At 35.5% G+C, this 16,279-nt stretch overlaps 1 protein-coding gene across 2 annotated transcripts in view; it reads right to left on the bottom strand.

Moving 5' to 3' along the window:
• Positions 1-16,279, bottom strand: part of LOC128986431 (tol-Pal system protein TolA) — a 32,614-nt gene that overhangs the window by 4,969 nt on the left and 11,366 nt on the right. The window contains exons 2-6 of one of the 2 annotated variants that reach the window (XM_054406801.1): positions 8,881-9,035; positions 7,556-7,666; positions 6,317-6,355; positions 5,374-5,559; positions 4,241-4,403 (exon numbers count right to left, since the gene is read on the bottom strand). In XM_054406801.1, coding sequence (XP_054262776.1) covers positions 4,241-4,403; positions 5,374-5,559; positions 6,317-6,355; positions 7,556-7,666; positions 8,881-9,035 — 654 coding nt within the window. The remainder of the gene's footprint in view (positions 1-4,240; positions 4,404-5,373; positions 5,560-6,316; positions 6,356-7,555; positions 7,667-8,880; positions 9,036-16,279) is intronic. The other variant, XM_054406802.1, reaches the window with a different exon arrangement.

Raw genomic sequence — 16,279 nt, 5'->3', positions numbered from 1 at the left:
GTTGAGGGAGGAGTCTATTTACCATATGGGTTTGAATGAACCAATGAGAACCGTGCGGTGTTGCCAAATCTAATAATACCAGCTGATTAAAAAATATTGCTAAGTATATTTTATTAGTGCGATGTGGCAACGTTGCACTAGCCTTGTCTTGTGATTGGCTGCCACCAACTGCAAACTTACGTGGTCCCGACTATAGGTAAAAACTATTTGTTAACACTTTACATATTTTCTTATAAGTACCTGGGGACCGAGCTTTGCTCAGGTAAAATCGTTAGTTTAATATGAAAGCAGTCTTAGTATTGCAGATACATTAATCCATTCCCAAACTCCACACTGCTCACCTTTACTACTTCGTTCACCACTTCCTACGTCGTGGGTCTGTTTCCTTCACTTCCCATAGCATTTTAAGATTGCAGATACCTTAATCCAATCGTCATAAACTGTTCCCGCACTCCGGACTGCTCGCCTTTACTACTTCCTTCACCACTTCCTACGTCGCAGACCTGTTTCCCTCCCTTTCCATAGCATTATAGGATTGCAGATACCTTAATCCAATCGTCATAAACAGTTCCCGAACTCCGGACTGCTCGCCTTTTCTACTTCCTTCACCACTTCCTACGTCGCGGACCCTTTTCCCTCCCTTCTCATAGCATTTTAAGATTGCAGAAACCTTAATCTAATCGTCATAAACAGATCCCACACTCCAGACTACTTGCTTTGACTACTTCCTTCACCACTTCCTACGTCGCGGCCCTGTTTACCTCCCTCCCCATATCATTTTAAGATTGCAGATACCTTAATCTAATCTTCAAAAGCAGTTCCCACACTCCGGACTACTCGCCTGGACTACTTCCTTCACCACTTCCTACGTCGCGAACTTGTTTCCCCCCTTCCTATAGCATTTTAAGATTGCAAATATCTTAAATCAATCGTCATAAACAGTTCCCACACTCCGGACTACTCACCTTGACTACTTCCTTCACCACTTCCTACGTCGCGGACCTGTTTCCCTCCCATCCCATAGAATTTTAAGATTGCAAATACCTTAATCTTATCTTCAAAAACTGTTCACACACTCCAGACTACTTGCTTTGACTACTTCCTTCACCACTTACTACGTCGCGGACCTGTTTCCCTCCCTTCCCATAGCATTTTAGGATTGCAGATATCTTAATCTAATCGTCGTAAACAGTTTCCACACTCCAGACTGCTCACCTTTTACTACTTCCTTCATCACTTCCTACGTCACGGACCTGTTTCCCTCCGTTTACATTGCATTTTAAAATTTCAGATACCGTAATCTAATCGTCATAAACAGATCCCACACCCCACACTGCTACCCTTGACTGTATCGAGTTCAGTTTAATCTTTGCTTAATAGTAACAACTGGATGTTTTTCCTTTTGTACTGTATTTTGTTTTGCTAGTATACTGTGGATAGAGAACTTCTGCACATGCGCAAGCTAAGGTGCCCGTGGGTACAGAACGTCAAGTTATGTCTTAAAATGTAAACAAAATGACAACAATGGCGGAATGTTTTCTCATAAGGCCCATGTTAAATTTTCAAAAGTTTGTACTCATATTATGGCGAAAATAGATTTTTCCTGGCTATACCACTGGTTTAGAACTTATTTTTGACCCAGAACTTAGTTATTCCGTAAATATAAACGTTTTTGTTAGAGCCGATTCCCAGATCGAAGTAACAATTATTCAAACTTTACTCGTATTATATATAGGATAATCATATTATAGCCTATATGGTTTTTGTTGTTTACAAAAAAGGAGAATTTGATTTTAGTCTGGTGAAATGTACATAGAGTAATAATATACAATTACTACCCAAGAACACAGGCAACAAAAAAGGAAATAATTTTTCCTACAGTCATCCGACAAAGTTGGCTTCCTTGTACTGTTTATAGTACAGAAAGCTGCTAATTGCTGCATATTTATACTTTGCCGTACGGTTTATACTTTGCCGCACATCAGGATTCCAACGAAACAACACAAAACAGCGTGGTTCCATTATGCACGTAATCCGTGTACGCTTGGAAATAGGTTGGCAACACTTAAAGATAATTATACTATGAGCAGCTGATTGACTATTATAACTACGATTTAACCTGTCATTTCGTGTTTATAGTTTCGGTATTTCTGAACTTTCTGGACTTTTCTTTTAAACGTTTTTAAAACCTTCCTACGATCTCAATAAACAAGAAAATACCTTTTAAGAATTTTTTTTTAGGCGCAGAAACCACTTCAAATTACAAAAACATACGGAACTATATTCTCAAAACGCGGAGCACATTTCTTGCCGAGGAAAAATAGCGGAGTGATATGGACCGTGGGTACTACTTTCTCTAGGGCACCATTTGTGTTGCTAGCTGAACCTTAAAACGTGTTGCATAGTGTTTGAAAGACTAATTATTTATATGCTTTATAGTGACTGTAGGAAAAATATAATGTGTAACACGAGTGAAAAAGGCCTTTGCTGCACTCGAGATCATTCCACACTCGCCTGCGGCTCGTGCGTAAACATTGCTCTCGTGTGCAGCAAAGTGCCACTTTCACCACTAGTTACACAAATAACTATTTCCTACAGTCACCCGACAAAGTGGGCTTCCTTGCACAGAATATTATAGTACAGAAAGCCTTACTTTGGCGCACAGTTTTTACTTTGGTGCACACCAGTTTTCCAACCAAGCAACACAATACAGTGTGCTTTTATTATGCACGTAATCCGTGTGTGTACGCTTGAAAATAAGTTGGCAATACTTAAAGATATTATGACAACGATCAGCTGGTGCAGCATTTCCCATTTCGTTCAATGTTTGGATTGAACATAACCTAAAAACATGTTGTACAGTGTTTGAAAGACTAATTATTTATATGATTTACAGTAACTGTAGGAAAAATATAATGAGTAACACGAGTGCAAACTACTGCCTTTACTACACTCGAGAACATTCCACACTCGCCACAGCTCAAACATTTCTCTCGTGTGCAGCAACGTGCCACTTCGCCCACTAATTTCACAAATAACTAATAATATAAAAATTGTTTTGAACATTAAAATGGTTTTAACTTTAACCTTCCATTGGGCGCATCACTGAAGTTACCTTCGGGACACAAAATTTTTTGTTATAAAGACCATAGTTTGCGTTCGGCAGGGCTGTCGCCTGCTGTACCTCACGCACCTCTTTTGCAGAATCGGTTTTGGCTACTCTTACCCCTTTCCCAGTTGTCAGTCGACCTTGGGGAGAGGTTCGGTTCGGTCAGCCTCACTACTGGAAGTAGCTTCCGTGAAAGCCCTGTGATGGAACAGGTTTCCTGGAGTCTTATTTTACGATATTATCAAATGGATGGTGAAGAACAAATTGCGTGATTGTTGGCTAGTGTTGAAAGGGAGGACAGGGAACAACATTTAGTGGAAAGACCTACTGGCGTGTGTTTGTGATTTTTTTTATTTATTTATATTTTTTTTAAGACCTTTGACAAAATGAGTAGTCCTCTTACAAATTTTTTCTAAGAGCTTTAACAAAATAAGTTGTCCTTGTATGAAATGATTATTTACATAAGACCATAGGTGTTTTTGTTTTTATGTCATACACTTATGTTTGTCTAAGAACATTTACAAAATGAGTTGCTCTTGTAACAAATGATTTTTCATTAGAACATAGGTGTTTTTATGTCATATACTATTGCAATTTTTTCTAATTTTATACGATAGTACTGTGTACAAAAATTAAGTTGTTTTTATCCACACTTATGTATTTTTATCGTTTGGTAATATATCATTTTCTATTTTATATACAATTCAAGTAATAACATTGACTATTGGATACTGAAGGGAACTCATAAAAAATGTTTTTCTTACAGTTTTATTGCTATTAAAATGTTACCTACTTATCATTGTATGGTTTTTGTACTCCCGGAAGTAACTTCCATAAGCGCCCTTTGATGTTTGAAAATCAATGCGCCCGTCAGAAGGTTAACAACAAACTAGCACTCTTTGAACTGTTGTCAACTGTTTTTCAAATCATTTTTTAATTGCCACTTTAAATAATATTAAAAGCAGCATGTTTTAAAACTAACTGCGGATAACACATTTCATAAGTTACAAAAATTTGAGCTATAATTTTATCTAAGAAATAATGTTACAATTAGAAGAATATTTTATTATCACAGTTTTATTGTCTCCTAAATGAAGTTATGTATACCTTAGGTTTAGTGGCAATACTCACAGTTAAGCAGTCCCTTGGCCTTCCCCAGCACAGAGCCAATGCCAGCCTCTGCCTCCCCTGTAGCCTTGCCTGTGGCGTCCTTGATCTGCTTCACCACCTCGTCTCTCTTCTCATCTACAAAGTGGTCAGCCTCTTTCAACTTCTGGTCAACCACTTCTCCTACCTTTCAGACAGAGAAACAATATTACTTTCAAATATGAGTAAACTGGGACGTAATGAGGAGGATATGGATAACTGAACCTACTAGACAAGATGTGTTGATAAGCCAAAGTACCGTGCAAACGACCAATTTAGTAAGTAAGTAGGAAAGTCTTGGTACGGTGTAATAGCAGCATAGGTCGAGTTTGGTACCAAAGGCTTAGTTCGTAAAACACATCATTACCGCAAACCCAAACTCAAACTGACAACCTAGTAAAAATTGACAGCTGTTTTAAGATTCATTGAATTTACTCGGAGGGGCGCCCGCTAGAATTCAGAAGAAAATAATAACTTAAGCACAGATCGATATACACATAAAATTAAAGGTCTTTATTTGTAGACTACAAATAAAGATTCAAAATGTGGAGATTCAAAAAATATTTAAAAGTCTACCATTTTTGACTCAAATGTCTGTTCGAGTTCGGGTTTATGGCAATGCGTTCTGACTAAACCCCCTAAAACTTCAGCTGTGCTTTAATCCGAGGCAACAAAAAAGTAAGAATGTAGTAAGAATGTATTTTAATACATTGATTGTACAGTTTTGGTTGTTGCAAAATACAAAAAGTTGATGAAACAATAACAGATGTTATTGTTTATGTCGGCAAAACTCAAAAAAGATAGTAAACATTATTTTTAAATAGTAAACAACTAAACAAAACATTCTTTTTGCGTAGTAAACAAAATGATGAATTTACGTAGGTGATAAAAAAAACCTATAATGAAAACAGGTGGCTTCATTTCACAGCAGTGTAGGGAAAATATTACTTCTTTTCAGTACCTCACCCACCATCTTTAATGTCATACAATCTTGATCTTGTAAACCCATTAAAAATAAGGGTTTAAATCTCCTAAAACAAAAAATGTATTTTGCAATCATCTGTAAACAAGTAGAAAACTTTATAATAGTGAACGATGAGTTTATAAAATCTTTTTACCTGATGAACTGCACCCTGCACTGCCCCATGGATCTGGCTATCCAAGCCTCCTATTGCACCAGCGATTGCTCCACTGACAGCATCACTGGCGCCACTAGCAGCATCACTAGCGCCAGCGGTGGCATCTTTAGCTGCTTCTGTGGCTGCCTCTGTCTTAGCCGCTGCTTCCGTCTTAATTTCTGAGGCCTGTGACACCGATTTTACAACATCCACAATCCAACACACTTAAAACTTAATAAAAATAAGCAACCAATTTAAAGAAAACATTTTAAGCTCTGATTATTGTATGTTTCAAAATAAAGGAAAACAATAGTTTTTAATCATGCTGCTTTCATATGCGGTGTGCATTAAATAAATGATTGAGCAACAAAGTGCAACAAATACAGCAAAATTATTTCTGGGTTTCATGTGCCATTATTTTTACAACCATGCTGCAGTATAAGCATTTGCCAAGAATGGTTCTCTCATGTTCAGCACCAAGATTTCTTTCATTAGCCAATTTAAGTCTCAAAACTGAACACTGGGTGTGTGCTTGTCCACTATCGGAACATAGCGTAGTGTAGGCCTATGTTCAATGGTGACAGTATAAATATTTGGATTGGGTACAAATTAAAACTTTTTGTCAATGGCTTTGGACTTATTTTCTAAATGTTGAGATAAAACTAGAATGTACAGAATCTGAAAAATTAAAATGTTTATACTTCAAAGTTTAGTAACATATATCATAGTTTACGTTTGATAAGAATCCAAGGTGACAAAACACTAATTAAAATTGAACAACAGAAAAACTATTTAACATGTACAAAATGAAGTGTTGGGAAATGTTTTAAATTCTGGGTAACCTTAAACTAAGTTATTTTTTGTTAGTCAACAAAACACAAAACCCCAAGAACGAAAGTTTTCAAATTCCAATAATATATCACTCCACTTCAAACTGACATACCGGAATTAGTTTTCCTAAAAGGGGAACTAATCCTCCTATCTGAAAAAATCGTGGTCAGATTTAGTTTTTGATTAACTTAAATATTACTAAAAACATTAGTAAGCTTTTATTTAATACAGGGTGAGGCAGTGAAACGGCATGATTCCTATACCAGCTGACAAGGAATTGGGGGCTATTAGAGTACGGGGGAAATGGTCATAGCCGTCTAGAAAAGTGGAAATTTCAGTAGCCATGGAGCGTTGGACGAGTGCACAACACACGTTTGCTGGAAAGGCATATTTATAAAAACGTGTATATAATGGTTTGTGCTCAGCGCGCTTTTTGTTGTGAGTTCAGTCTATCGCAGCGGGCTCCCGTGCCATCAAGGAAAGCTACCCTCCTTTGGGTGAATAACTTTGGAGCCACTGCTAGCACAATAAAGCGCTATAAAACGATTGCAGACTTTATGGAAACGCTAAAAACTGTCATGGGGTCATTTCAATTCATAATTCAAAAATGTGTGCAAAACCTAACACGCCATTTTACTGACACTGTATTAAACAATATTTTTATTTTTAAGGTGAAACATTAATTTCCACTCATGTACTTAGGATTTATGTTAAAACAACTATCTTTTTCTTCTAAATAAATTATTCATGATTTTTTTAAATCGTGCCGTTCCACTGCCTCACCCTGATACAACACATAATAACTAAAAAAAAACAAATAGGCTATTGATTTGAGTTCACACCAAGTTATATGAAAGCCATTATATAGAATTCATATTGGTAACTTTATTCGACTTATTTGAGCTGTTAGTACAGGAGGTTTTTTTTCTCATTATTGGAAAATTTTATTTCCTGTAGTGCAAGGAGGAACATTTAATACAGACTGCCGAGGGAGTAGCGTATTTTTTGAGTTTATAAAACTCGATCTTCATTGTAAAAACTAGCAACTTTTCTTAATCTCATGTTTAGTTTTGCCCATAAACTGAGAGTAACTACATTACAAACAAATTATTGCAGAAAGTATTGGTATTATTGTGACATGTTATGTTTATGTTTAGGCAGTAGGCCTACTGTTTTTACAAAAAAAGCACAACATTACAGAACAACATTAATGCAAACGGAAAAATTGTTGGAAATCATTTATAGCTGTACCTGCATTGCCAGTTTACTTCAAATTCACAGCTAATTACTTCTCCAGTACTGCTTATGTTAGCTAAGCTGTAACTGTTAAACCTCCTCAGTCCTCTCTTACCTCCTTAACTGCTCCCTCTGCGGTTTTTTCAGCATTGGCACACTCCCTGTCAAAACCATCAATGGCAGCCTTCTTGGCATCACAGGCAGCTCCTACAGCTTTCTGCTCAACCTGCAGACATATTTAGATTGTCTCTACAAAGTTACAAAAACTAGAATATTTATCGCCATTAGCCATCACAAAGATAGTTCTTGATTTAATTATTTGTACCGGTACTCAAAAGGAATCCATATCCTTTAACAAAGTTATGTTAACATCCCATCATATTTCTTGCCTTGTTTTACAATTTATTTTTAGATGTGTGCACTTGCACTTATAGTTTATTTCATGAATACCAACAATTTATAAAACTTAACCCCAAGTCCTTGGAGCGCCTCCTTCTTAGGGTTAACTTAGAAGCCCTTGACTTCAATTTATAGTCAACCAAGTTTTATTAAGGTAACTGAGTAGAAGTTGTGTCAAAATTTTAGCAGTCTCAGTAAAATTTTGATATCCTTTTTCATAACCCCTTGAGTGCACTTTCTGACAATAGATAGGATTAGCTTTGTGATACGATCAAGTTTTTTTAATAATTTTAGAAGGAATGGATCTAACTCCACTTATCTTCTCAGGTAGCTTTTAGTAAATGTAAGTAATGTAACTACCAAGACCTGAAGGAATTGCAGGAGTGGAATTTCCATGTAGATATAGGGCCTATTCAGATAAGCCTGTGTTGAAAATAAAGAATAAGAAGAAGGTACTACTATTCTGTTAAGTTGCTGTCAGTTTGGCCATTCAATTACCGTAATTATAAGATCCTTATAAGCATAAGTCATGCAAGGACCAATGAATAAGCTATGTGAGCCTTTGGAGCTATTGCCAAAAATATGGTTTCCAGACAATTTTTGAATTTTACCAGACTTTCAATAGGCTATATTATCAGTTGACCATTATGGATGTTTAAGGTTTACGTCACCAAAATAACTTTGTCAATTTTCCAGTCTATATTGTATGCCAACATAAAATCTAGTGATCAAAGTCATCTGCATGACTACTCATACCTATACATTTGACTATTCCTATACCAACAATATCTATTGCCACTTGTATTTTCCTTCCAATCCTAAAATTTTGCTTTCTTGGAGTGCAAGAATATTATTGATTATCAAGCAGGGAACACACTCTATGATCCTTCAATGTTGGAACCGAAAAAAGTTCATTTCTTAAGCTACTTCTGATTTGGCCCTCAATGGGTATGGTATGACTGTGACTATTCAGTCACTAAAGTTGGTTTGTTTAACACCACCAGGGGTGCAAGTTCCAGTCTTGTGTATGTGTGTACATACCCCAGCCTTGGTGCTGAGGAGAGCTTCACTTGTCTTCTTCACCTGCTGCTGAACCAAGGTCTCAGCCTCCTTCTTCTTCTCTATTGCCAACTCCTCTACCTCCTTCTTTGTCTTCTCCACCACATCCTCAACTTGGCTAGTCAAGTTTTTGAGAGCTGTAAAATAAACAAGTGGATTAGTAACCATTATTTGAATCTGAATACATCAGTATATCAGTAACTTGATTTGTAAAATTTAATGACGACTATATGAAGTCATAAATGCTATTAAAGGTTCAAAAAGTGTATAATTATCTGTAATTTTTATTCTATTTCGTATTTATTTTTGCCTACAAGGCAATTACAGCAACAGGCAACAATTAGTCAACAACAAAAATATATTGATGTTGGTAGTATACACAATTCACTTAAGCTTAAAGATATATCTTAATTGTGATAGTAATACTGTCATTTGACAGCAAAAAATAATATACAAAATAAAGTTATCGTGTAGGCCGTTTAAAGGCGGGCAACTATTGGTGGCGCCTTCAACTGGTCGATATACAGACTGCAATGCATTAATGTTGAGCTGGCAGACTTCTGACGGGGAGCTTCCGTTGGAAATTAACACAATTAATATTTTATTCAGTAAAATCTGTAGTTAGAGATGTGTAACTAATTTACATTATCAAACTTTCAGTTTTATTTGTGGTCCTTGGATTTGTATTAGAGCCATACCCAAAACTACGTATTAGAAAATCGCCTGCGTTTTGTTTTGAAATATTTTTTGCACCTTGATGTTGCAGGATGATAAAAACATGACGCTAAAATAATGTAGAAGAATTAAGTGCAATATTATTGGTGCTTTACAATAAGTATTTCGTTTTCTGTGGTAACGGTAAATGTAGTATTTTGTTCTCTCCATCCTCGATGTATTATAAAACATTCACTTGAAAGGTCACAGCTTCAATATAGGTACTACCACAGTACAGACAAAATACCATTAGTCTGTTGTGCTATTTGTAAAATATGTTTACCGCGGTTGCCTATAAACAAAACTAATCGTTAAAACATGCTAATACAATATTAGTGTCAGTGATGGTTCCGCAATAATGTACATAAATCGCGTATCTTTAATTATGGTGTACTATTTTTAACTTAACACGAACTTTTGAAAACGATACAGTATTGTTGGCAACTTCATTGTTGGCTTGATAGATAATTAAGTCTACTAAAGTTGTGGCCATATTATATCTTGAGGTCATGATTGAAACAAGTGATTACACAGACTATCGAGGCAACAAATGAGCAATCTGCCTCAACAAGACTCGGTGTTGCCAACAGATAAACAAGCAGAAGAGAAATAAATACTGTTTCAAGTCTGCTGGGACGGTTCCAAACTGATGCTTTCTCCTAAAATACTCTCCACAAGGTTAGTCACGTCTTTTTCTGCAAATAGCTATGTGTGTTCATATTAAATCTACGAGGATATCAGTTTAAATTCAGTTGCGGTTCCAGTGAATTTTGTCAATTGTTTGTTATTCTTTCAATTTATTACTTTATTAAAATAAGGTGTGATTATTTGTTTGAATCACTGTAATTTTTTATTTTAGCAACTTAACCAATCAATAGTTTTATTGAAGTCAAACATACGGGGTGAAGCCCGTGGGTAACAGCTAGTTGATATAATTAATATTTAACCAAATACACGAATAATATCTGGTGAGATGGTCCTGAACTTCACATATTTTCGTGGCTTAAAAAACTTTTAAATTACATCACATGGTAAGTATATTCTGTGTATAGGCATGCTGCTATGCTCTACCTTACTGTACTGGACGTACTATTTATATAACTATTGAAGAATGACGCGAATACATTCATGGATGTTCAAATTCACACTTCAAACGGACTCGACGTCAATGCTTAAGGGACCGTCTGTCTGTGTATGTGTATTGTCATTGAATATTGGATACAGAAGTTGTTGTATTAATAGTCAAATGTATTGCACAGTCTCGAAGCAGCAGCAGAAGATAGCGTCAACATCAACATAACACAGCCTTGTAACCTTGACCATCACAACTGCGCGGCTCTGGACCCAGACCGCCAGACCCAGCCCAAGGCCAGCTCCATATTGAACGCTCGTCTCTCTACCAACCTTGCGCTTGCCTCTTCCTTGTTAACTCTTGTTGGCGTCTTCCTGGTATGGGGGTTTTCAAGAAAAATTACATTATCTCAATAAAAATGGCAATCCGTTTTAAGTTTTAATTTTTTCCCTTCTCTGGTGGTCTCTAATGATTTGAAATTGGTGAACATTTTATAAATATTGTTACAATAAATAATAGATGATTTTGGCAATCATTTTGACCGGTAGTCACAATAGGTACTATTTCACTATTTTTTTACGCAGCTTTAATGCGTATGTTAAACCAATACACCAATGGGAGATAGTTGAGATACCTCGTGTACCTTTGTTATCGTTTAAGATCAGCTGATTCTCAACCTGAATCATTTATCCCAGTCAGTGGTCAAGGACAGCATCGTCTTGTTTCGAACCATAAAAAAAACTACTGAACTTTTATTTAACATTCATGACCGATCGTAACTACCAAGTGCTGGATTGTATGTGAACATTAAAGCCACTGAACTGATAGCAATGGATCGATTGTTATTCATGAAGCACGATTAAATTAGCTGGTTAAAACTTATTTCGTCAGCAACACTAAATACCCCCGCCGCAGCAAACCTGCAGACTAAGCGAATTTCCATTTGACTAATTGGATTTACACTGAAATGTCTACTTAAAAATATAACACTTATTCCCTATTTAAATAGAATTTGTTTAACAAGTACTTAGGTTTGCTGCATCAGGGAGGGTAAAACTGTTTTTTTTTGTAAAATATTAATGGTTAGTAAGAAATAAAAACTTTTTCCAAATTTGATCAAAATATGTTCATAAACAAGCAAACTACAACAGTTTACTTATTCTCCATAAGAATAACATGGGAATTTTAAATTTACAATTTTTTGGAATTTTCTCCGTAACCATTAGGCGCATAATAACGCTTCAATATACTAAATTATTTGTTTTTTTAAGCTCTACAAAGTGGTTTGGAAAGAAATTGCTAAATTTTATGTTTTTTGGGTCAAAATGGGAAAAACCTATTTTTACCCCATAAAACCCCCCGTAAACCCCCGTTCCCATGGTCCGATCATAATGGATCGCGAACTCGTTTGAATAAACGTAGGTTTACACGTTTGTACCAAATTTCATCAAAATCGGATCATTTTTGCTCGAGTTATCGTGCTAACGGACACATATATATATATATATATATATATATAAACATATAAATATATAAATATATATATATATATATGAATTCAAACGGATGGTGTTTTTGGCCTCTAGGGACCTCAAAACGAAAAAAAAATCGGTCCAGCGTCCAGGTCTTACCATGAGTACTACGGTAATAGCTTATTCCCTATATGGGAAATTCGCTAAAAGATACCATACCTTCAACAATGGAGCGGATGTCAAGGTTTCCCGCCCTACCATCACAGGGTGTGCGACTAGACCATTATCATCACGACACGGACACACCTTCGTGATGAAGTTAACATGCAAACGTCGCATTTCACAGTGGATACAGCGTGGAGTTATTTTACAAAACAAAGAGTTTTCATTTATTTAGCTTCACGTGCAGCCTAAATAAGTATTTTCATATGAAGAAACAGCTGGTCTTAGTCAGTAATAAAGTAATGCCATCATATACAGTATAAAACATATTCCCTTGTGTTGGTTAGTCTATGGTAATACCTTTATAGTCAATGGTAATACAAAAGCATATCCATAATATATCCATCCACTCAGTATTTTGTCCCCAAATGAATTGGTAAAAGCGATGATAAATTACAATAATAAATGACACTTAAAATCATCTGATCTTATCCTATCTAATCATTCGACATCCCAACTTTGTACGTTTCAAATGGTTTAGTTGAATTCATTTTAGGATAAATCTAGAAAACCGTAGAACAGCCACGTACTGTACCAGAATACGAGTGCTCCTGAACCTGTATGTTAACAAACTGAGTGTTCCCAATAATTCTTTGGATTTCCAAGACTTGAACTACAGAATAAATACTTATTCCCTAGTCTCTGCTTGAACTTATTCATATTACAGTAGTTTGAAACATCTTTATTTCAACATATAGGATTATGTTTAAGGCTACAGTATCTAGTATAAACTACCACTCAAAACAGCAGCAACCACTCTAGCAGAATAAAGCAGAAATATTAAAAAACTAAACGATTTAACATTTTTACCACTAAATGCCGTTCATCGCACTTCACGCCTGATATAGAAATATAGCATTGTCTACAGTTTTATAGTAGTTTCATTAATGAGAAGTAATATTCGTATGAATATTGGATATTGCTAAGTTAAGGCCCAAAGCCTATAAATTGGTAAGAGCACTTTAGTCATTCGCCTATTGGGTCTGTGTGATTGGAATCGTCTTGTATAAAAACATTAAAGGCAAATAAGTGTAAATATATGTTTCAAGTGTGATTAGAAGTATTTTTATTTACTCTCCGTAAAATTAATTACACGTATTATGTTGATTAAGCAGTTATTTAGCATATTATAAATCTAACAAAAAACCACTAAGTGGTAACACTTTCCCCGCCAAGTCAGCAATCCAAAAAAGTTAATAAATCATTACTTTTTCCGCCAAGAAAAACAATGTAATGTATGTAAGTTTGGCAACTTGGCGGCAGACTTTTGCTTGGTTTTTTTCATTTAAGTTACGTTCGTGGATAATTTCACAAATCAACTTCTCTAATTAATTAGTCCAACTAAGTATAATTTATGAAATGTGGCACAAATAAGGTCAAATTTTGTAAAATAAGCTCTCACCTAGCAATGTACCAATGGGAGGGATACTTGCTCAATGAAACTAGTTTTATGGTATTTTTTAAAGGGATCGAGCAAAAGTCTGCCGCCAAGTTGCCAAACTTGCATACATTACATTGTTTTTCTTGGCGGAAAAAGTAATGATTTATTAACTTTTTTTGATTGCTGACTTGGCGGGGAAAGTGTTACCACTTAGTGGTTTTTTGTTAGATTTTATTTATTTTTGTAGAAAATTAACAGTTAAAATAAAAATCCTCTTTTCTCTGATATATAGACCACGGCACAACTACATCTCATTTAATTTCAATAATATTGTTAATGTAGAACTAAATTCTACATTTTTGGTCTTATCTGCTTTAAACAGATTAAAAACTTTTTGACACACGTACCAAAATTACTATTTAACAAACCCACTGGGCTTAAACTCAGTTTCAAATTTCATCAATGCTCATCTTGAACAACATAAAATGTGTTGATGTTACATAAGTGTTCTAATAATTAAACCCGTATATCTAAAGACTAGTGTAAATTGAGCCCTTATTAGAGATGTAATAATGTAATCAAACTAATTAGGTTTGTTAGAAATAGCATAAGGCAAAACAAATATTGAATAACTCATTTATCCTAAATTTACATATCACTTTTTAATTGTTTGTTTAACATATGTAGAGTGATTTTCCCGATCGTTTTATTTGTTTTAGTGTATCAAAACATAGAACAAACCTTAGTACTAGCGTACTAGTACTAAGTTTCAAGTTCCTAGGTTTCATATGTTTTGATAAGTAGTATTAAACTGTTAAAAATGACGAGCTGCTGTACCAGTGTACCATCGGTACACTGCATTTTTCAATGGAAAGTATCGGGGAATATCACTGCTCTAAGTAATTTTATATAGTAAGTAGTTCAAATCATTCAGTATACCTGAAAAAAATACTTTATAAAAGTATTAAAATAATTTTTCAGCTGTTCCTATGAATTTCTCTAACATTTAATTAATTAAGATTTAATCGCAGCTGGTCCTTCTTTTGTTTTGATTTTAATCCCATGTTATTTAAATGGGCCAAACTCGTACTTTGAGGGCTTGCCAAGGGTTTATGGGTCAACGCACCGACTTGAGACCCTCAAAAGGCACATCTACACGCTAAGGGCTTTCAAACAACATAAAAAACATTAAAATTGAGCCAGTGGTTTGGGCTGTAGGTCCGTCAACATTAAAGGAGAAGAAGGAGAACACGGAAAATTTGTGAATTTTCAAACTAGTTTTTCTTGGCTCAAACACAACCGTTTTTTAAATTCTTTTTTTTAATTTTGTTGAGAATGATTGCCCCTATCCAGTAGATGAACAATTATTTTAATAGCTTTTGTTTCTTCAGAGCTATAGACGAGTAAAAAAGCCACTTTGTCACGTCATGTATATATATATACACTGCAGCAGCTGTGTACCGCTGGGGGACTTGGCGGGGCGGAACGCTGCCGCGTTCCTTAATTTATAAAATTTATATACCCTAACTGAGCTTTTTGCAAAATCCAAAATCCAACATGTTTTTCATCACCTCTTCATCTAAAAAAAAAAAATAGTATTCCAAAGTACAGTGGATATGAAAAAAATCCGTAGCGTAGAAATCTGAATTTAAGTTGTGAGTCGCTAGAATATCTTGATTTAGAAAACAATGGAATAATCAAGATTTTCTGAGGTCATCGCCGATTTTAAACGTAATCGTAATGGAAGGTCTGCAAAGTGCACAGGAGTGTGCAGCCAAGGATAGCGACGTGATTGGTGATTATAGAGCCTCACGGCACGACGATGACGGCGTGTGTGCGACGTCATGGCTGAGGCATGGCGGATACTCATCTGGGTAAGTATGGAATGACGCCAACAAAATATGCTATGGCGCCTGGTGCCAACAAAATATTGACCATCTCTCAGTATTGTAGTAAACAATTAGTTAGGTAAAAACGTTTAAAGTAAAACTTCAACGCTCAACATAAACTTCTTTAGTCGCAAGAACTTTCTGCAAAATTATAGATAAAATGTTCAAATTACTGAGCCACTTGAAAATAAGGAGGACACTTGACTATTGGTTGAAGACTTCCATAGCCAAATAAATAAACAACCATAATTCGCAAAATATTATCAATACGATTTGATAGATTAGGCTTATATGGATAACCACTACCTCGATCAAGACATATGTACCAGCCAATTAAACACGATACTGTTAACTGTTACCGAAGCTAATATAAGTGAGAGACAGACTGATTGACAGCTCATTCATAACTAACAAAGCTGTTGTTGGCTGTTGTAGACATGAATGGGCGCGCGTAACGGGGTCGTAACAACAAGGAGGAGGCGTAGATACTGTAATTACCTAGACACTTTATAGCCTACTGAAAGTTGTAAATCTTCAACAGCATAACCTGCAAACATTGACTATAGACAATTGATTTCAAATTAGATCACACAAAGGTAGGAAATAAGGATAAATTTATGTGTTTAATTAT

This window comes from Macrosteles quadrilineatus, unplaced genomic scaffold (genome assembly GCF_028750875.1).
Source record: "Macrosteles quadrilineatus isolate MER2022 unplaced genomic scaffold, UCM_ALF_1.0 Scaffold_2__2_contigs__length_208266976, whole genome shotgun sequence".
NCBI classification, from domain to species: domain Eukaryota; kingdom Metazoa; phylum Arthropoda; class Insecta; order Hemiptera; family Cicadellidae; genus Macrosteles; species Macrosteles quadrilineatus.
The sequence above is the reverse complement of the archived record's forward strand: the minus strand, read 5'-3'. Positions and strand labels throughout refer to the sequence as shown.